Source organism: Bos indicus x Bos taurus, chromosome 7, assembly GCF_003369695.1.
Source record: "Bos indicus x Bos taurus breed Angus x Brahman F1 hybrid chromosome 7, Bos_hybrid_MaternalHap_v2.0, whole genome shotgun sequence".
NCBI lineage: Eukaryota > Metazoa > Chordata > Mammalia > Artiodactyla > Bovidae > Bos > Bos indicus x Bos taurus.
Window position 1 is genome coordinate 88840989 of NC_040082.1, and position 21422 is coordinate 88862410.

Below are 21422 nucleotides of genomic sequence, written 5' to 3' on the forward strand. Positions count from 1 at the left end.
TTGCCAGGAATCTCCAGAGAAACAGAACCAATAAGAGACTGATAAATACAGATAAAGATATAGACAAAGATAGTTATCGTAAGGAATTAACTCAAGTGATTGTGGAGGCTGAGAATTCCCAAGATTTGTGGTTGGCAAGCTGGAGACCTAGGAGAGTTGATGGTGTAGTTCTGGCCTGAGAACTAGGAGAGCTAAAATATTCTCGATCCAAGAAGAGCCAAGGTTTCACCTTAAATATGAAGACAGGGAAAAAAAAAAACACCATCCCAGCTCATACAGTCAGGCAGGATGATTGTTCAGGTCTTTAGTTGACTGGATATGGCCCATCCACATTAGGAAGGGCAGTCTGCTTTATTCCGTCTACCAATTTAAATTTTAATCTCACCCAGAATCATAGACAGAATAATGTTTGACCAGTGTCTAGGCACCCTGTGGTGTCAAGTTAACATATAAAATTAACCGTCACGGAATATTAGTGAAGTCACTTAGTTGTGTCCAACTCTTTGTGACCCCATGGACTGTAGCCTACCAGGCTCCTTTGTCCATGGGATTTTCCAGGCAATAGTACTGGAGTGGATTGCCATTTCCTTCTCCAGGTTATCTTCCCGACCCAGGGATCGAACCCAGGTCTTCCGCATTGTAGACAGACGCTTTACCGTCTGAGCTACCAGGGAAGTCCTCATGGAATATTACTCAACCATTAAAAGTAAGGAAATAATAGATGCTCTAATCTGGACAAACCTTGAAAGCATTATGCTTGAATGAAAGAAGTCAGTCACAAAAGACCATATTGTATGATTCTATTAACATGAAATGTATAGAATAGGCAAATCATAGAGGCAGAAAACAGATTAGTGTTGCTTGGGAAGGAGAGAAAAGGGAATAGAGAGTGACTACTAATGGGTGTGGAGTTTGGGGGGGGCAATAAAATGTGCTGGAATTAGCACTTTATGAATACACCAAAACCACTGAATTGTACACTTTAAAGTGGCAAATTTTATGGTATATGAATTACACCTCAATTAAAAAAAATAAATCACCTGGGTTATTGAAAATACACATCTGTCTCCATTCCACATCAATAAATCAGAACCTCTGGGGCATGGGCAGAGGCATGTATTGTTAAAGGTCCTCAGGGGTTCCGATGTATCCCATTAACTATATATCAGTTCCTGAGTCAGAGCACTGTATAGCTTTCAGGAAATTGCTCTATAAGTGACATTTTCCCCAACTAGACTTTTGGTGAATTTTGGAATGTAGTTTATTCAGCATATGACTCTATCACAGGTACCTGTAATGCAGCTAATTTTCATGTTTCCTTTAGGTGGCAAACCGCATGCGTTAACTACTCTCTGAACTGAGTGATTGGGATTACTATCAAACAGTTGAAGAACCTAACAGCATATTTATGTACTTAAGCCCTGTTAATTTACTCCACAGAATTTAAAAATTTGGAAGTTTAATAATCTTCCTCATTTTTCAGATGAAGGAAACTGGAGGTGACCTGACTTGCCAAAGGTCATAAAAGTAACAGAGTCGAAGTTGACCCTACATCGTCAAATTGCTAGTATAATGGAAAAACAGTTTTATGACTGCATCTAGTTTTCTCTGATACTTTATCTCCTTCCTCTGATATTTTATATTTTGAAGACTGTAACTGGAATTTTTACTGCTTAAAGTACAGCACAGATTGGACCCAAAAAATATTTCACTAGCTTATTGAGCTAAGCACTGTATTTAGTACTTTTTATATACGATAACTATTTTAATATTCAAAGTAATTCTCTTGACAGGTGGTATTATTATCCCTATGTTACAAGTAAACTGAGGCTCAGAGAATTTAAACTAGTTTGCCCGAGTCATCCTGTTTGAAAGTTGCAATGCTGAGATCTGAGCCTAGGTATACCTGACTTCAAAGCCTATATACTCTTTAACTACTGTGCTGTATACTGTCTTCCTGAATGAAAAAGCAATCAGAAGCTGACCTGAAAGAAAGAAATCTCTAGCTTTCTGGTGACCATGCAGGCTAACAGACCAGGAACATTATTTCACGCAAAAAATCAGTCTCACCTAAGAATGTGATAGCCCTTCAGAGAATCCTTTCAGGTATTCATGAAAGCAAATTCCATTGTTCTGTTAGATAAAAGCAAGCAATGCCACATTCTTTTGTTCCTAATAAGGAAGAAGTATAAGCATAGTCCCCCATGGAAGAATCTTAGGGAGTCATAGCAGCTGTGGTGGTACATTAGGTTGCCTTGGCAACAAAAGGTAGTTTACAACTATATCATTTTCGTCGTCTCTAGCTTATAATGATGCCTTTAATAGATATGTATAATTTACATTATTAGTTCTAGGAAGACTGAAAGGAGCCTTAATGAAGTTAAAAAAAAAAAAAAAAACACCAGCAAAACTCGGAATAGTGATTTATAGATGGGCAGGATTGGATGTGAACATTAAGCATGTGAGAGAAGTGGCTTCCCTTCTGATCTCCCACTTCCCAAAACCGTGGTGACTCTGGTGTCATTACTTTGGCAACAAAATGTTATCAAAGATCTGCCTCCTCCCCTCACCCCCACTTCCCTCCACACTGAGTTTTTTTCAGGTTGCTGTAGAAGGGTCTTCTTTGAAAAGGCCTGACTCCAAACTTAAGGTAAATTTTTTATATTCAGGCTCTTTTGGGCCAAGCCACCATTTTTTTGCAGGAAGACTTTTTCTCCCTAAGCTGCAAAGAGTCAACTTATAAATTGTATTCTGTTCATCTCTTGACAACATAGTCCATTATAATCACCAGGGAAACTACTGAAATAATTGTGGTGCTGCCACCAGATGATTTAATGGTTGCTTTTTAAGGACAAAACTACTCAACAAGAACAGCTAAATTTAAAGTTTTTCAGTTCCATTCAGTGGCCAGAAAAAAATGTCTTCAAGTATATAGACATACTATTTTTGTGAAATTTCTTACTGCCTTGTCAGCTTGAAGGTAAAGATCTTATCGGACATACAGTATATAATGGTCTTGGCACATGTTAGTAGACAAATACAACTAGGGAAAAAAAGTGGGGGAGTCTTCGATAGTAGTCTTGCTCTCTTGTATCTCTTAGATCAGTGGGCTCCATTTTGAGGTTCTTAGGAAAGATGATCCTATGGGGCCTAGGTATGAAATACTGAAGATCTAGTTGTAGCGTTTTCTCTCATCATTTAAATGTCTGTTTTGTGTGTATATGGGCCTTCCAGATTTGTCTAGGCCTGGAGGTCCCTTTACACTGGCTTCTCCCTCTACCGAGTTACACGTGAGTCTAAGGCAGAATTAGACTCATTAGACTCAGAATTCATAGCAGGTAACTGCCTGTTGCCAGTTACCTGCTATGAATCACATGTTGGTAACTTGATTGTTTTTGTTAATGAATTTAATATTTACATTTAGATACAAGAAAGGTGGCTACAGGATAACCTTACTTTAAGAAAAAGAAATGAAGAACTAAAAGAAGTTGAAGAAGAAAGAAAACAACATTTGAAGGAAATGGGTCAAATGCAGGTTTTACAAATGAAAAAGTACGTTTTTAAAAATATTTAGTTTAAATAAAGGTCCTTATTATTGACATGTGAAATATATTCAATGCATTTTTTTTTTTTTTAAAGAATTTAAACCTGTGGCCGAAGTGTCCTTTCAAACTTGAAAGAAGGTGGGCACTTGCATACAAATATGTTTAATGGCTTTATAAACCAAATTACTGAAGAAGTAGTAACACAGAATTTATAGTCACATTGTAACTATGCAGTGATAGCCAGTATTAAAAATACCTAATTCACAGACTTTAGCAAGCCTGCTTCACAAGTTAATGATAGAAAGACTGTCTGGCCTCTGAACCCTGCCTGGGTCAGTGCTTACACATTCTGTAATTGCTAGTGGAGCTACAGCCAGTTCTTTGTCCTTGGTGACCCATTGTACATGGTCCCGGGTATAATTATGTGCCAGCCAGAGCCTTTGATTAATTAGATTCTTCTTTCATCTGGTTTTGTTGGTACTTACTATAGTTGCTATCTTCCTGCTACAGCAGAAAAGATTTTATTCTTGGTTTCTTTGCCTTAGGAATTCTGTAGGAAGCTGGTTGATGCTGAGGCATTAGTCTGGTGTTAAAGGTTGTACTAGCCAGAGTTTTTGGTCCCACCTCAGCTGGTTAGATATACTCATTCATTCAGCCATTCCTTATGGAATTTTCATTTTTCTTCTTGACTTCACAAAGAAATCTGGATCAAAGAATGCTTATGTTTTTCTGAAAGATATAATAAATTGAAATTTAATTTAGTTATTAAAACCTAACAAATATTTACTCCTGTGTTATTGTAAGTTCTCTTAGTTTGGCCATTTTCAATCTCATATATCAAGGAAATAAGACTTAACTAGAAGAGCTCTTTATCTTTCAGCCTGTTTGTTTTTTATGCATTAGGACACTGAGACCCAGAAAAAAAAGATAATAGGAAATTAGAATGAAAGCCAGGAACATGACCCAGATATCCTAGCTTCCAGGCTGCACTATTTAACATTGTAATGTTGGTGCTCTTGGTGCCAAGTTGGGCGGGGGGAAAGCTTATAGAAAAAGCCTTTAAATGAAACCGTATATTCCTTGCTACTAAAGACCAAAATCAGATATTTTTATAATTCCTTCTGTAATTGGCACATAAAAGTGCTTTTCACATTCATTCAGACTGCTAAGCACAACTGCTCTTTTTCAAACCTGTCTTCAACCAGGACACAACAGCAGTGTCAACAAAACAGAAATCAGGCCAGTTCTTTAAGTATATTCATAAACTTGAGAGGCGTGCTTGGCAAATAAGAGGACATTTAATAAGTAATTGTTGAATGAAAATTTTTAAAGCATATGTTAAAATCTGCATTACCTACCAAGTTATGATAAAAGTTTAAGTATTTTACTTTTTGATCAGTGTGATGCTTTTTATACTTATGTAAGAGAAATTTTGTTTTCATAGAGGAAAATAAACTATTAGTAGTATTACTGCATAAATTAATAGTTTGAGATAAAATTTTATTTTGTCTAACATACTGTGAACAAACTGATGAAACCTGTTAGTAACTGCTCAGAGTTGTGCACTTAGTTCACAATGAGAAGTTCGTAAACTTGCAATATTAATCGCCAGAAGTACTTTACTTAGGTTAATGTGTAAACATCAGGAACTTTTTCAGTGTTCACGTGTTATGAGAGTACTTTATTCAGCACACACAAATCAGCTATTTAGAAACCTGGATGCTTCAGAGACGTGAAAAGAAGAAAGTTTTCTGTGGTACTGAAGCCGTAAAGAAAAAGCAAGGGAAGACTGTATTCTGGCTGCAAAGAGGATGGTTTATTGATCTAGCTGAAGAAATCGGGCTTTTCTACTGTAGGCTGCTAAAATCTAAAAATGGTCCTCATTTGTTATTTTCCCTCCTAGTGAACATCAGAAGTTGGAAGAAAAAATAGACAATATAAAAAGAAATCACAGTTTGGCAATAGGACGACAGAAAGGTTATGAGGAAGAAATTATTCATTTTAAGAAAGAACTTCGAGAACCTCAATTTCGGGATGCTGAGGAAAAGTACAGGGAAATGATGATTATTATGAGAACAACAGAGCTTGTGAACAAGGATCTGGACATCTATTATAAGACCCTTGACCAGTAAGTACTGGGGATTTGGTTCCTACTGCAATCAGTATCAACTAGCATAATTTAGTCTTACCACTCCCTTTTAACTTTTTTAATGTATTTCATACCTAGCAGAGAATAGAAAAATATATGTATGTATGTTAAGTAAAGCATGCTTACTTAAATTACGAAATTAAGTTATAAGGCATATTAATATTAACGAGCATCATGATCCCACCCCCATACCCAATCTGAGAACTCTACCATTATCACTAACTACTGTCCACTGAGATGCTCCTCCTCATCTCAATCACTTGTCATCCCCACTCCCCGTAACTGCTGACACAGATTTTTCCTATCTCTGCCTTTAAAAAAATAATTTTGGAAAGTGTATCACTTTTTTAGCTTTTTTTAAAAAATGATTTTGTTTTGTTTTGCTTTTATTAAGTTGCTTATAGCTATGGTTTATGCATTTTCAGTGCTGTACAGAATTCTGTTGTGGAAATATACCGTAGTGTATCCATTTTCTGGTAGATGGAGTTTGGGTTGTTGCCAGGCCTTTGCTAATCTAACCCTTATTGCCAGGAGCATTTGTCGTGTTGTGGAGTAAAAATGAAGAGATTCTCTGGAGTACACGTGGGAGTAAAATTGCTGGGTTGCAGGGTATGCTCAGTTTCACAAAATAATGTTAAATTATTTTCCAAAGTAGTTTTAATGATTTATACCACTAACAGGATATAATAGTTACCTTTGATGTATATTGTGACATTGATTTTGCCGATTTTGTTTTTGCAGTTTAATGGGTTTTAAATGATAAATCATTATAGTCTTCATTTGTAAGTTCCTTGATTTAAAAAAAAAAATTTATTTCGGTTTTGCTGGGTCTTCATTACTGTGGGGCGTTTTTTTCTAGTTGTGGGGAGTGGAGGGCTACTCTCCAGTTGTGTTGTGCGGCTTCTCTCATTGCGTAGGCTTCTCTTGTTGTAGAGCACAGGCTTTAGGGTGTGTGGGCTTCAGGAGTTGCCATCCCTGTGCTCCAGAGCATAGGCTCAGTAATTGTGGCACACAGGCTCTCTAGTTGTGGCAGATGGGTTTTAGTTGCTCTACTGCTCTGGGATCTTCCTGGACCAGGGGTTGAACCTGTGTCTCCTGCACTGGCAGGCGGATTCTTTACCACTGAACCACGAGGAAAGCCTTGCTGTCCCTTGATTTCTAATGATGCTGAACATCTCTGATCATGTTTTTTCTTTGAAATATTTGTATTTTGTACCCATTTTTAATGTATTATTGATGGTCTTACAGATTTGCATGTGTTCTTTTATCTTTTCTGAATTTTAATTTTTTGTTATAGGTGTTATAATTATCAGGTTTTTTATATTTATCATTTTACTTTCTTATAGTGTCTTTTAATAAACAGATTTAATTCTTAGGTAGTTACATTTACTCATCTTTTTAGGTTAGCTCTTTTGTGTCTTTTTTAAAAAATCCTTCCCTATTCCTATATTTTCTTCTAAAAGTTTTAAAGTTTTGCTTTCACACTCAAATACATCTAAGTATCTAATTCTAAATTGAATTTTGTGTACAGTATAAGGTAGGAATCCAATTTCATTTTTTTCCTATGGATACCAGTTTCCTGGCTACTATACCATGTGTTGCATGGGTCATTTCTGGGTTTCATAATTCATTGGTCAATTTGTGCCGTTACCAAGATTGTCTTAATTACTATAACTTTACAGTATATTTTAGTGCATGGGAAAATTTTATTTTTTATTCAGTCTGTCCATCTTTGTCTTTTTTGGAATATAGTTGCTTTACAGTGTTGTGTTTGCTGTACAACAAAGTGAATCAACTCATTTTTGTCTTTTAACTAGTGAATTTAGTCCATTCATTTCATTGTGATTGATTACTTAGTTGTATTTATTTGGTTTTTTTCCTACTTCCCTGACTTCTATGGGATTGGTTTATTTTTCTTTATTCATCTTTTCCCCCTTCTTTGGGTTGTAAATAATATGCTTTAGTTATTATGTTTCCCTTTACTTTTTTTTAATATTCATATTCGACCTAAAAATCAAGTGTTTTTGATTCCCAAAGGGGTCCTAGAGCAACATTACCAGCATCACCTTGGAACTTACTAGAAATGAAAATTCTCAGTCTCCACTCCAGATCTGTTACATTAGAAATATTAGGGACAAGGCTTAGCACGCCGTGCTTTAACAAGCCTTCCAGGTGATTACAATGCACATCGAAGTTTAAGAACCATGGCTCTGATATGACTTGCTTTACGTTCTTCCAAAATGTTCATTTCTCCTATCTGCTGTGTTTCTATTGCCTGGTATTTTCATTTAACCTCATTTTTATATGTCAGATTAGAAAATAATTAATGTGGTTCATAGTCAGTGCTTATTCATAAATCCACATGTTTACCAATTTCTTACAAATCTCATTCCCTCCTTCTTTAGGTTCAGTTTCTTTCTTTTTTTGAAGTATATCCTTTAATAGTTTTTTCAGTGAAGAATTGTGAGTAGTAAATTCTTTTTCAGTCTGAAAATCTTTGCTCTCAATCTTGATACTTTAGGTGAGCACAGAGTTCTAGATTGAAAGGATGTTTTTTTCTTTCAGTACTTTGAAAATATTCCATTTCTTCTTGATCTCCATGATTGCTGTTGAGAAATCATTCTAATTATTCCTTTGGAAGTAACCTGCCTTTTTCTTCTGGTCCTTTTAAGAGTTTTCCCTTATCTCTTGTATTCTGCATTTTTTTGGAGTGTGTCTAGATGTAGGTTTACTAGTTCTATTTAAGAATTATGCCTATTGATCTGAGGATTGATACCTTTCATTAATTTTGGAAAATTCTCATGTATTCTCTCTTCAGATATTATCCTTTCCCCATTTCTTAACTATTTCTTACCTCCTTCATTTGTCATTGGACATAAATAAACCTTATTCTTTCCTCCACATTGCTTAATGCCTCTTGCATATACTGGTAATTCCCTGGGTAACACCCTGATGAAGACCTTCCAGTGCACAGATTCTTTAGCTGCTGCTTATACTGCCTGTTGAGGTGTCCAATTTTAATCTGCTTTTCATTTCAATATTTCAAGACATTTTTCAATTCTGTAAGTTTTATTTTACTCATTTTCAGAAATTTTTATTTTTCTTAATGTATTTTCTCCTTAGTGTTTTGATTCCTTCTCGTATGTCTTTTGGGCCTTCCCTGCTGGTGCAGAGGGTAAAGCGTCTGCCTGCAATGCGGGAGACCTGGGTTCAGTCCCTGGGTCAGGAAGATCCTCTGGAGAAGGAAATGGCAACCCACTCCAGTACTCTTGCCTGGAAAATCCCGTGCACGGAGGAGCGTAGGAGGCTACAGTCCATGGGGTCGCAAAGAGTCGGACTCATTTTAAATATAGATTATATTCTTTTTCACAGTCATTTTTTTATTTCACACTTTTAGGAGTCTATTTCTGCTGTATTCTGTGCTGACTCTAGCTCTAGGGAATTATTTCTTATGTTTCATGTAGTATTTAATTGTAAAGTCATCTTTAATGGTGACTTTTTTTCCTCTATGAAGCGCCCCTGTGACTTTTTTATGTGGATGTCCTTCCACTTGGTTGTTTTGTTATCTATTAGGCACTCTAGGGCTAACACTGGTCTGAATCTAGTTTTTATGTTAATGTTTCAATTTGGAAGTTCCTGAACTACACTGGTGGTATAATAAAGGACCTTAAACTCTTGGAAGGGATTTGCCAGGACTTTGAACTCTCAGATTACTAATTTTCCACTTTTTCACTGAAGTTACTATTCAAGAGTCTCAGCCTTTATGTTGGGAGTCACCTGTCTTTGCCTCACTTGGGCCCTATACCTCATCTTCTGTCCTAGGTGAGAATACCTAAACCCTGGGTTATGAAAATAATAACTAAATTCAGCTGCAGTTATCATATCACACACTGACCATTCTGGTTTTTAGTTCTCTGTTTCCACCACATAGAGAGTTGCCTTTCTTGTAAACTGAGCTATACTGTAAAATAATTTTTGTTCTAAATTTGTCTAGGATTTCTAAGTATTTTATCAAGAGAATGATCAGTTACCTTAGATTTTGTTTGTTACTGTTTTCTAAAAAGGAATATATCCTCCTCGATAGAATCTTCTATGTTTTAAGGCTTCTTCTGGAAAGAGCCTAGTGAACAGACCAGCCTCAGCGTTGGGAATCAGACCACAAGGCTCAGGAGGACAGGAACACCCCACTTTTCAGTATGAGGATTCTTCTAGTTCATGATGATAGCAAGGGTGGCCCCAGAATCACTTAGCTGTAACTCTGGCATGTACAGGTTTTGGAGAGTACTTAGTCTTTTAAGATAAGCGAAAACTGGAACTGAGCCAATTATGTTAGTCATTTTTAAAAATAAATACTAGTAAGGTTTTTGTTGGATTAAGTTCGGCTTCTGTAATGAAGGAACACATCTTTTGTCCTCGTTCTCAGTGAGCGAATAGGTTAACATTACAGTGCTCCTTGGGTTCAGAAAGGCTCATGGATATGTATGTCTGTACCAACTAGGAACTTTTGGTTTTAACATCTTCAAATATTGAAATCTCCCCTAGATTTTTAGGTCCAGCAGTTTAAGTTGTTGAGATTTCATGTTCTGAAATAAGAGCAAATGCAGGACATTATTAAAGAGTCCTTGCCTGGTAGACTATTACATATACAACATTTGTCTTTTTTTAAAAAAACTTCCATAATTCTTTTTAGTATATCCAGCTATAGGCACATATGCCTGTAGAAGGCTTATTACTTTTTGAATTCTTTAACAGCTGATGCTGTGTGTGTGGTAAACGTTCCAAACATTTGTTGAGTGCTAAGGAATAGGAAACCCAATCCTTACTGGCAAGTTTATTTGAAGAGACAAAAATCGAAACAGGTTTTTATCAGTAAAAATCTGTACAGAATAGGATAACTTAACTTGGTTTTGATGAAAAAATTAAGCTGAGTCTTAAACAGCAAGAACTGTTTGTATAAAAGTTGATAAATTGTACCTTTTCGAGGCCTGAAAAAAAATCCATAATTTGTTAAAAGTATTGTCTCTAGTCTCTAGAGATTATCTGAATGTGACTTGACATTTAGCAAATTATTTAAATACCCTGAGCTTCCGTTTTCTTATCTATAAAACAGGAATTTTTTTAAGTCCATTATAGCAGTCATTGTAGAGTCAAAATTAAAAGGGAAACTCACAGGCCATTTAGTCCGGCTCTCCTTGTCATGTTACAGTCTTTAATGTATATTGTTAAATTCTCTATTTCTTAAGGGCACTAAGGAACTTGACCAAGAAAGCGTAGGTTTTATCTAAAGCGTATGTTTCTATCTAAACGTGCTTTAAGACTAAATTTCTCAGGCAGGGGCTGTGCAGAGGAGATACTAATAGTAATTAAATATTTAATATGTGTTGCTCATTTGTTTCCAACTTTTTGCGACTGCAGCATGCCAGGCTTCCCTGTCCATCACCAGCTCCCAGAGCCTACTCAAACTCATGTCCATGGAGTTGGTGATGCCACCCAACCATCTCATCCTCTGTCGTTCCCTTCTCCTCCTGTCTTCAATCTTTCCCAGCATCAGGGTCTTTTCCAGCTAGTCAGTTCTTCGCATCAGGTGGCCAAAGTATTGGAGTTTCAGCTTCAACATCAGTCCTTCCAATGAATATTCAGGACTGATTTCCTTTAGGATAGACTGGTTGGATCTCCTTGCAGTCCAAGGGACTCTCAAGAGTCTTCTCCAGCACCACAATTCAAAAGCATCAATTCTTCGGCACTGAGCTTTCTTTATAGTCCATCTCTCACATCGATACCTGACTACTGGAAAAATCATAGCTTTGACTCTACAGATCTTTGTTGGCAAAGTAATGTCTCTGTTTTTTAATATGTCTGTTACAGCTTTTCTTCCAAGGAGCAAGCATCTTTTAATTTCATGGCTTCAGTCACCATCTGCAGTGATTTTGGAGCCCAAGAAAATAGTCTATCACTGTTGCCATTGTTTCCCCATCTATTTGCCATGGAGTGGTGGGACCAGATGCCATGATCTTTGTTTTTGGAATGTTGAGTTTTAAGCCAGCTTTTTCACTCTTCTCTTTCACCTTCATCAAGAGGCTCTTTAGTTCCTCTTCACTTTCTACCATATGGGTGGTGTCATCTGTGTTAGCCATAATTTAATTGAATTCTATCTCGACAAACTATGGAAAATTCTGAAAGAGATGGGAGTACCAGAACACCTTACCTCCTGAGAAATCTGTATGCAGGTCAAGAAGCAACAGTTAGAACCGGCCATGGAACAATGGACTGGTTCCAAATTGGGCAAGGAGTATGTCAAGGCTGTATATTATCACCCTGCTTATTTAACTTATATGCAGGTTATATCATGAGAAATTCTGGCTGGATGAAGCACAAGCTGGAATCAAGATTGTTGGGAGAAATATCAATAACCTCAGATATGCAGACGATACCACCCTTATGTCAGAAAGCCATCACTTCATGGCAAGTAGATGGGGAAACAGTGGAAACCATGACAGCCTTTATTTTCTTGGGTTCCAAAATCTCTGCAGATGGTGACTGCAGCCATGAACTTAAAAGACGCTTGCTCCTTGGAAGAAAAGCTCTTACCAACCTAGCCAGCATATTATAAAGCAGAGACAATACTTTGCTGACAAAGGTCCATATGGTCAAAGCTACAGTTTTTCCAGTAGTCAGTTTTGGATGGGAGAGTTGGACCATAAAGAAAGCTGAGCGCCAAAGAATTGATGGTTTTGAACAGTGGTATTAGAGGAGACTCTTCAGAGTCCCTTGAACTGCAAGGAGATCAAACCAGTCAATCCTAAAGGAAATCAGTCCTGACTATTCATTGGAAGGACTGATGCTGAAGCTGAATGAAGCTCCAATACTTTGGCCACCTGATGCAAAGAAATGACTCGTTGGAAAAGACCCTGATGCTGGGAAAGACTGAAGGCAAGAGAAGGGGATGACAGAGGATGCGATGGTTGGATGGCATCACCAACTTCTTGGACTTGAGTTTGAGCAAGCTCTGGGAGTTAGTGGTGGTGGACAGGGAAGCCTGGCATGCTACAGTCCATGGGGTTGCAAACATCAGTCACAACTGAGCGACTGAACTACTGGTATAGACCTGTAAAGAGCAAGTATTCATCAGAGAGATCAAGCAGACTGTCCAAAATTACCAAAATATTGGTAGCGATAAAATTAGATCTCAGAACTAAGGCCTTTCTATTCCCACTGTGCTGTGCTACCACCATCCATCCCCCCCTTTTTAACCTTTAAAAAACAAATATTTATATTAAAAATTTTCCTTTTACTTAACTCACACTTCTTGGTTAAGAGCCACAATAGTCAATTTATATATTTTATACCTCCTCAGCAAACTGTATATATGTATGTGCAAAATATATCTTGTCGTGTGCATTAGGACTTTGTTCAATTAAGATTTGAGTGCTTGTACATTTGGTAAGGTTTAGATGTTGTATACTAAGTATGTAGAGATGAAGAAACAGAAAGTTCAGAAATAAATCCGTAAATGGTGAAAATTAACCATGATGATGGGAATAACTGAGGGTCTACTTTAGGCCTTTTCTAAGGCAGGATCTATTTTGAGAATGTGACATTTAAGCTGGAATGTGATTCATGCAAGATATGCAGAAAGCGGAGACACAGGCATTCCAGATGGAGAGATAACTGATGCAGAGGCCCTAAGACCAATACAAACATGAGGTGTTCGAGGAATAGGAAGCAGGCAAGCGTGCCTGGCTACAGTGAGCAGGGGAATCAGGTCAGAGGGGAATGGTTCCCAGAGCATGCCATGCCTTGCAGCCTTGGTTAATAGTTCAGTTTTATTCTAAGTGTGATGAGAAGTCACTGGAGTGTTTGAAGCAGGGAGGTAGTATAACCTGATTCATAATTGGAAGAAATCACACTTGCTGTGTGGAGAATGGATTGTGGAGGCACCCAGGAGAGAGTGGTGGACTGGACTAGGATGGTAGCAGTGGAAATGGAGAGAAGTAGATGGGCTCAATTTTTGTTTTGGAAATAGAATTGACAGGTCTTGCTTCTGAACTGAATGTAGGGGAGGAAAGCGGGGGGGAAAGGAAGACTGATCCTACATATTTTTTCACAAGCAATAGGATGACCGACTCGATGGACGTGAGTTTGAGTGAACTCCGGGAGATGGTGATGGACAGGGAGGCCTGGCGTGCTGCGATTCATGGGGTCACAGAGTTGGACGTGACTGAACGACTGAACTGAACTGAGGATGTTGGGGGAGCAAATTCCCACTCCCTGAAATGGGCAGGATTGGGGAGGAGAAAGTGTTTTGGACACTTGAAGTTTGAGATGCACTTTAAGTAGAAATGTCAGGCAGGCAGTTGGATCTATAATTTAAAGTCTAGAGTTCAAGGGGAAGCTATACATTTAGGAATTATCAGGACTGATGCTGAAGCTCAAACTCCAATACTTTGGCCACCTCATGCAAAGAGTTGACTCATTGGAAAAGACCCTGATGCTGGGAGGGATTGGGGGCAGGAGGAGAAGGGGACGACAGAGGATGAGGTGGCTGGATGGCATCACCGACTCGATGGACATGAGTCTGAGTGAACTCCGGGAGATGGTGATGGACAGGGAGGCCTGGCGTGCTGCAATTCATGGGGTTGCAAAGAGTCGGACACGATTGAGCGACTGAACTGAACTGATGTAGTATTTAAAGCCATGGAATGAGATTACTAAGTGTGGAATAATTGTGGTTAGAGATGGGAAGGGTCCCAAAACTCATGTTTACTAACGGAGTGAAGAAGTAGCTGATGAAGAAAGAAAAAAAAAAAAAAGCATAGTAGCTTGAAACCAAGGAAAGAAACTATTTCAGGAATCTAATGTTATTGAGAGATCAAATGAGATAAGGACCAAGAAGTAACCCTTGATTTGGATAAAATGGAGAATGTTCATGACTTTGAGGAACAAACTTAGTGGCATGGTTGGAACTGAAGCCTTAGAGTTGAGTGAGGAGACAGCAGATGGCAAGAGATGAAGACAGTGAGTACAGTAAACTCTTTATTAAAAAAAAAAAAAAACAACTTCGTTGTGAAGAGTAGCAGGAAAACGGGGTTAGGTATGTAGACTGCTTTTATCCTAAATCTTTTTTTTTTTTTTTAATCCTAAATCTTAAGTTTAGGTAATTCTGCTACAAAGTAGCTCTTCCTCTTAGTACACTGGCTTGCAGACCTGGGGTTTCATAGATGTTAACTGAATGGAAAACTGTACCTAGAAGCCCTCCAGCTAACCCTGCAAGACCCTGAGAGCACTGACAGCAGGAACAAAAATTCCCTCAGTGAGGCACCTGTTGATTGAAAAAAAAAAATCCCTGTTCTGTTCTCTCTGGGGAGATAGAAATATGCCCTGTTTTTCCTGTAAAGTTGTAACTGCTCAGTAGGAGACCATGGTAGGTGGTCCACAGGCTGTATTGACCTGGGCCATGAATAATGAAGGAAGGGCATTTCAGTAGAGAAAAGAGCCTCAATCATGGAGGCATCACCCTGAGCAGAGGGCGGGCATATGTGGGAGCTGGTGGGGTTGGGGAGGTACAGGGGTGCTTCCCAGCAATTTAGGCTTGCCTCAGAAACAAAGGCAGGCTGTTTACTGAGTCCTGTTGTCTGGCAATTAGATGGATTCTTCTAAATGAGCAGAAAAGAAGTGGTACAGATTTCCCCAAAATTGAGTGTTTGTGGGCTTATGCTTGCAACTCTTCTTAAGGTTTATATTAGGAGCCTTAAATTTGCCTTCTCACCTAGAAGAAGAAAGCAAGGTCCAAAATTTCCCTCATTGTCTCACCTCTTAGAAGAAGCATGCAGTCGTCGTAATTGTGCATTCATCTATCTATTTAAGATAACACAGGAAATTAACAGTGCATTTTCAAGAAAAGCTGATTACCATCTGTTATTAGTAATCATCTAAAACCATCACTGATTGTCAGCATTACCAGTGGTCAGAGACACACTCGACAAGGGGAAAACATCCATTATTCAGAATTTACTGTCCCTTATCCACTCCCTTAAAAGAGCCATCAATTAAAATTAAGTGATTTTGGAATATATCATTCAAAGTACACTGTTCTGCCCTATCCCCAAAATGTTACACTATTTTCCCCCAAATGTGGAGTGTTGAATATTAAGTCATACTTCTTCTGAGACTCAGTGGAGACATGTAAGTTTTATATCCAGGGCAGCCAACTCTCGCTGAGTCTCTTCAGAACCCGGCTTCTTACACTCAATGAGGGCTTGATGCAGGACTCACCTCATGGCTATCATTCTCATTCTTATCTTAAATACAGCACGGTTTCACATCAGCCCCCATAGCATCAAACAAGTAGATTATAAAACCCAATGATAGCTAGTGGCATTTCACAATGACTTGCAGGTTTTTTAACCAAATATTTATCAACCACTGTAGCAATAGTGGTTGACCCATTACCTGAATTTTAAAAGCTGATATTTGGGAGTCTGGTCAAAGGAAATTACAGCAGTTCAATAATTTCAAGGGTTTTAGGAAATTAGTTTAATAGTCTTAAAGGTTTTATCTAGAAAAAGAAGACATTTTTCTTATAAATGTGCAGCTTAGGATTGGCAAGTTAGGGATTTTAAAGTGTGCTAAGTAATAAAACTCACTGCTAGTTTGGAACACAATACTCAGTAGAATGTGATACTCATCATATCATTTCCCTTATACTAGAGGGCTTCCGCTGGCCTATATGTAGGAAGACAGGAAGTTCTCATGGTGGTAACTACAGTAGGGAAGAGTATTCAATATAATAATGAACAACAAAATTGATCTTAGCCAGTTTTCTGGCAACCTGTATATCTCAGGAAGTGAAGCGAAGCAAAGTAAAAGGTGCTCAGTCGTGTCCAACTCTTTGCAACTCTGTGAACTGTAGCCACCAGGCTCTTTTGTCCATGGAATTCTCCGGGCAGAAATACCAGAGTGTGGAACTAATGAGTGAAGAAGCATATGAGAAATACATAAAATCTATTGAGAGAAAATGGAACCCCTAAATAAACTAGTTTGAAACAACTTAATCTAGCATAGTTGTCTTAAAATTAGGGGTGGATATGTATTTAAAAGCAACTTTTAGGAAAAGAAACCACTTGTAACAATGTTTCCTGAAGAAAATACCCCTTAACTTCCTAATAACTTCAGGTAAACACTGCATCTTTTTGACAGCACCCTATGATTTTTAGGCTAGGTGCCAGTTACAATATTCAAAATTCCTGAAATTATCTGTGGTAAAACTAGTTATAAAAATTATGTAATTCAAGGATAACACAGTTATCTTAAGCCTTATATAATTTTGTAACTTGCTTACAGCCATCCCTGGATTTGGGTCAGAATTATCTTCCCACTAGAAATAACTGGCAGGAGAGAAAAGTTTGTTTGTTGTATAGCATCCAGTAAAGAATATTACTATCTTAATTTTGCAATACACTGTGTTTGCTGGTGCTATTTTACACAGTGAAGCAACAGCCTTGCAGGAGAATAAGAAACAATTTAATAATAAAATATTTCAACTTCTTAATTTAAAAAAAATACTGGAGTAGGTTGCCATTTCCTCCTCCATTTGGTACAATTTTATGTGCGAGGATGAGAATAGTATTGTTGGAAAAAGTCTTTGTAAGTATTATCTTTTCTCTGCTTTTATTAGGAAGGCTCGTCTTTGACCCCTTCAATATTTACTGAAATAGCTTGAGTTATGGGGAAATCCAGTTCAAAATTTGCCATTGTACATGCATTTCTGACTTTGAATAGCAAAATGGTAACTAACCTTCCTCGGTAGTTGGAGCCCTGGAGATGGCTTAAATATGAAAGGTGTAACATTTGAAAAGGTGTTTGTCTGGCAGGTTAGGTTTTAGTCTACCTGTTTTCTGACCACTCCATTTCAGGCATTCAGTTCTCTGCTAATGACCAAGTCCTGTGATGATTTTAAAAGTGGCCAGAGAGCAGCAGCAAAAACTCTGAACTACTGTCCTGGGGATGCCTAACATGCTTCACTTGTGACATTGAGAACCCATGTGTGCTTAGAAAGTAGACAGCTCCAAGGCTTGCAGAAGCTTTTTATTAAAGGCCCAAGAGTGGACACAGTTTGACAGCTTAGAACAAAAAGGAAAATCATCTAGAAACTGCTGGGGCAGAAGCCATAGTGCAAAGAGGTGCTGACGGACAGGACGGTCAGCTTGGCATTCAGAGTTGTGTGTGTGAAGAAGGAAGAGGGACATGTATGAAAACAGCTCTACAGAGTACATTAGTTCATACTCCTTTTTCTGTCTTTCTCAATAGATTATTTTTTGAGCAGTTTTAGGTTCACAGTAAAATTGAGCAGAAAATACAGAGATTTCCCATATACCTCTGTCTCCAGCCTTCCCTGACCATAGCCTATCCCACAGTCATCCCTGACCAGAGTGGTACATTTGATGAACATCATACTCACCAAAATCTGTAGTTCACATTTGGGTTCACTCATGGTGTTCTGCATTCTCTGCAATTAGACAAATGTTTAATGACATGTAACTAGCCATGTAGCCTGGCGTGCTGCAGTCCATGGGATCCCAAAGAGCTGGACGCGACTGAAGAACAACTGCCCGTACAGTATCATATGGAATAGTTTCACCTGTACGAGTCCTTTTGTCTTTTGGCCTCATTGTGCCCCCTTTCAAACAGTAAATATGCTAGGCCTTTGTCATCTCTGAGGGTCACATTGTAAGACTTTCATGGATCACTAGAATTTAAATACCACTAAAACCATCCTTTGTCCTCATAAAATGCAATAGATTGTTACTGAGATTTTCAAGACAATCTTTCAGATTACCAAGAATATTTCAATATAAGATTGATTTATAAATCACTGTTTTCTTAGAACTTTTCATTTTGGGAAATCATTTTTCACAAAACATACACATAACATGCGTCAGTATTATATGCATTTAACTGAGTGACAGGCACACTCCAGGCACAGGTGGGGCTGATGCAGCTAGCCCAATGACATCTACTTACAGTAGTTTCCAGCCCATGAAATTTATATCTTTGCCTAAGCAGAATCAGAGTTTACCAGATGTCATGGACCTTCAAGGTGATTCTTAAGTGTTAACTCCCTGTAACATACAAATGCTGTAATTTCTTCCTTTGTATATCATAATATTTGTACCACTTAACCCATTCAGCCTTGTATCATAGATATCTTTATTTCCTCTGTATCATTATTCTGCAAATTACAGAACATGGTTCAGATTGGGACTTGAAATTCCCTTGACAGGCTCTGATATTTATTCAGCAGTTCAGTAGAATTACACTGATGAGACCTTTTCATTGTCTTCACAGTGCTTTTGCATTATGTACACATTTGCTTTGTGTGAATAGTATCACATTGTAGATACTTTTTTTTCTCACTTTACCATGTGATGAAATTCATGTTTGTATAAGTAAATACACATTATTTTTAATGTCTGCATAATATTCTATAAGGTGGATGTTACCTACTTTATTTGACCACTGATAGACATATTGGAAGCCTTTAAATGTTTGCTACTGCAGATAGTGCTACAGTGTATGTCTTCTCACACTTGTGCAGATATATCAGAAAGATGGCTACTTAGAAATAAAGCTGCTGGGTCAGAGGGTATGTGCCTTCCAGAAGCACAAGGTCTGTTTCTACCAGTAGTGTATGAAAGTACCTACTTAAATGTATGACATTTCTTTATGTCTGCTTTACACATTATCAACTTTTAAAATTTTTGAGTCTTACACACAAAATGTTCTCACTTTACATTCCCCTGTTTAATAGTGAGGTTAAATGTCTTTTCATATGTTGGCTGTTTGTATTTCTTCTTCAGGAATTGTCCAGTCATATCTCTTTGCCAAGTTTTCTATTAGGTTGTCTTTTTCTAAGTGATTTGTGTTATTATTTTAAAATAGATTCTGGATATTAATCCCTTTCACATACAGCGCAAGGAGTTTTTCCTAGTTTGTCACTTGTCCATTAGCTTTCTTGATGGTATTATTTATTTGTAGCTTAGTGTTTAGGTCAATAAATTTTTGGAATTTTAATGTATGACTTCTCAATTACAAGGGCCTTCCCAATCCTAAGATTACAAAAATTTTTCTTTTAATAGTCTTACTTATTTTTAATCTTTTATTTGGACTTCATTTGAAATTTGATAAAAGATAGTGATATAATTTTAATTTTTCCCTCTTCTAAGCACTATTAAAACCTTTCCCATTGACTTGAAATGTCAGTTATAAAGTTCTGTATATAGTTGGTTTAATTTTTATTCTTGTCCTCCATGATTTTATTCAATCACATTATCTCTCATATATGAATTTTAGAGTCATCTTGTGGGTTTTATTTAAAAAATTATTTAATCTTGTTGGGAGTTTTGTTTGGATTGCATTTAATTTACAGATTACTTGAGGGAAAATGTTTTTAATATTGAATCTCCCATTGGAGTCCTGTAATGTATTTATTCAGGATGGTTTTGTTCTCTTGTAAAGTATTATAACTTTTTCATTTAGATTCTGTACCTTTTTTCTCCTGGTATTTCTTAGTTTTTATTGCCATCATGAATAGGACCCATTTGTCTATTATATTTCATATTGAATTCTGCCACAGTAATGTATGTTTATTTCTGACTACTTATCAGTCTTTAATAGTTTGTCAGTTGATTTGTTAGGTTTTCTGAGTGTATAGTTATATCATCTGCAGAAACGATAGCAAGTTCTTATTTTTGTTCCCCTCATTTAGTCTTCATTTCTCTTTATTGTCTTGCTCAGTTATTAGGGATCTCCAGGACATTATTTTAGAGTAGCAATAATAAAAGTTCTCTTTCTCTTGTTCTTAGCTTTAAGAGGAACACTTTTGTATATTTTAACAGTAAGTTTGATGCTTGCTGTGGGTATCTGATAGTCATCTTGTCTAATTAAGAAATTTTTCTATTTCTCTGTATTTAGTTTTATCAAAACTCAGTATTATACTTTTTGACATCTGTTTAAATAATATTTTCTTGCAATCTTTTAATGAAGTGAATTATCTTAATTTTCTGTTGTACCATTCTTGGGTTCTTGAGATAAACACTATTTGGTTGTAATACACTGGTTTTAATATGCTCAGCCCTAAATTTGGTTTTATTTAGAATGTTTACATCTGTATTTGTAAGCAAAATAAGCCTATCCTTTTTTTTTTTTCTTATGTTTCTCCTTGCTATGTAGTATTTACATACTTCGGAACTAGGTGTACCTTGAAGATATGAAAACATTCACTTGTAAAACTGTCTGAGCCTGATGGCTTGAAAGATGGCATTTTGACTGCCTGTTCAAATAATTTTGATTATATTCAAGGGCTGTTAATATCCCATTTTTCTGATCTTGAGCACATTACTAATTTGATTAAATCTCAGTTTTCTCCCCAGCTTCTGTTTTATTTTATTGAGAAATAGTTAACATACATCACTGTATATGTTTAAGGTGTATGGCATGATGGTTTGATATACACATATTATGAAGATTACTAAAGTAGGTTTAGTTAATATCCATCATCTCGTGTAGATAAAAAGGAAAAAACATGTTGTGATGAGAACTCTTAGGCTTTACTCTCCTAGCTGTCTTATGTCATACAGCAGTATAGTTAACATATTGTATATTACAGACCTAGTACATATTTATAAGCGGAAATTAAATTCCACATGTAAGTGAGATCTTACAGTATTTGT

At 37.1% G+C, this 21422-nt stretch overlaps 1 protein-coding gene across 1 annotated transcript in view; it reads left to right on the forward strand.

The window, feature by feature from the left end:
- Positions 1-21422, forward strand: part of RAD50 (RAD50 double strand break repair protein) — a 109553-nt gene that overhangs the window by 78011 nt on the left and 10120 nt on the right. The window contains exons 20-21 of the mRNA XM_027547086.1: positions 3425-3552; positions 5449-5673. Of these exons, the coding sequence (XP_027402887.1) occupies positions 3425-3552; positions 5449-5673 (353 nt within the window). The remainder of the gene's footprint in view (positions 1-3424; positions 3553-5448; positions 5674-21422) is intronic.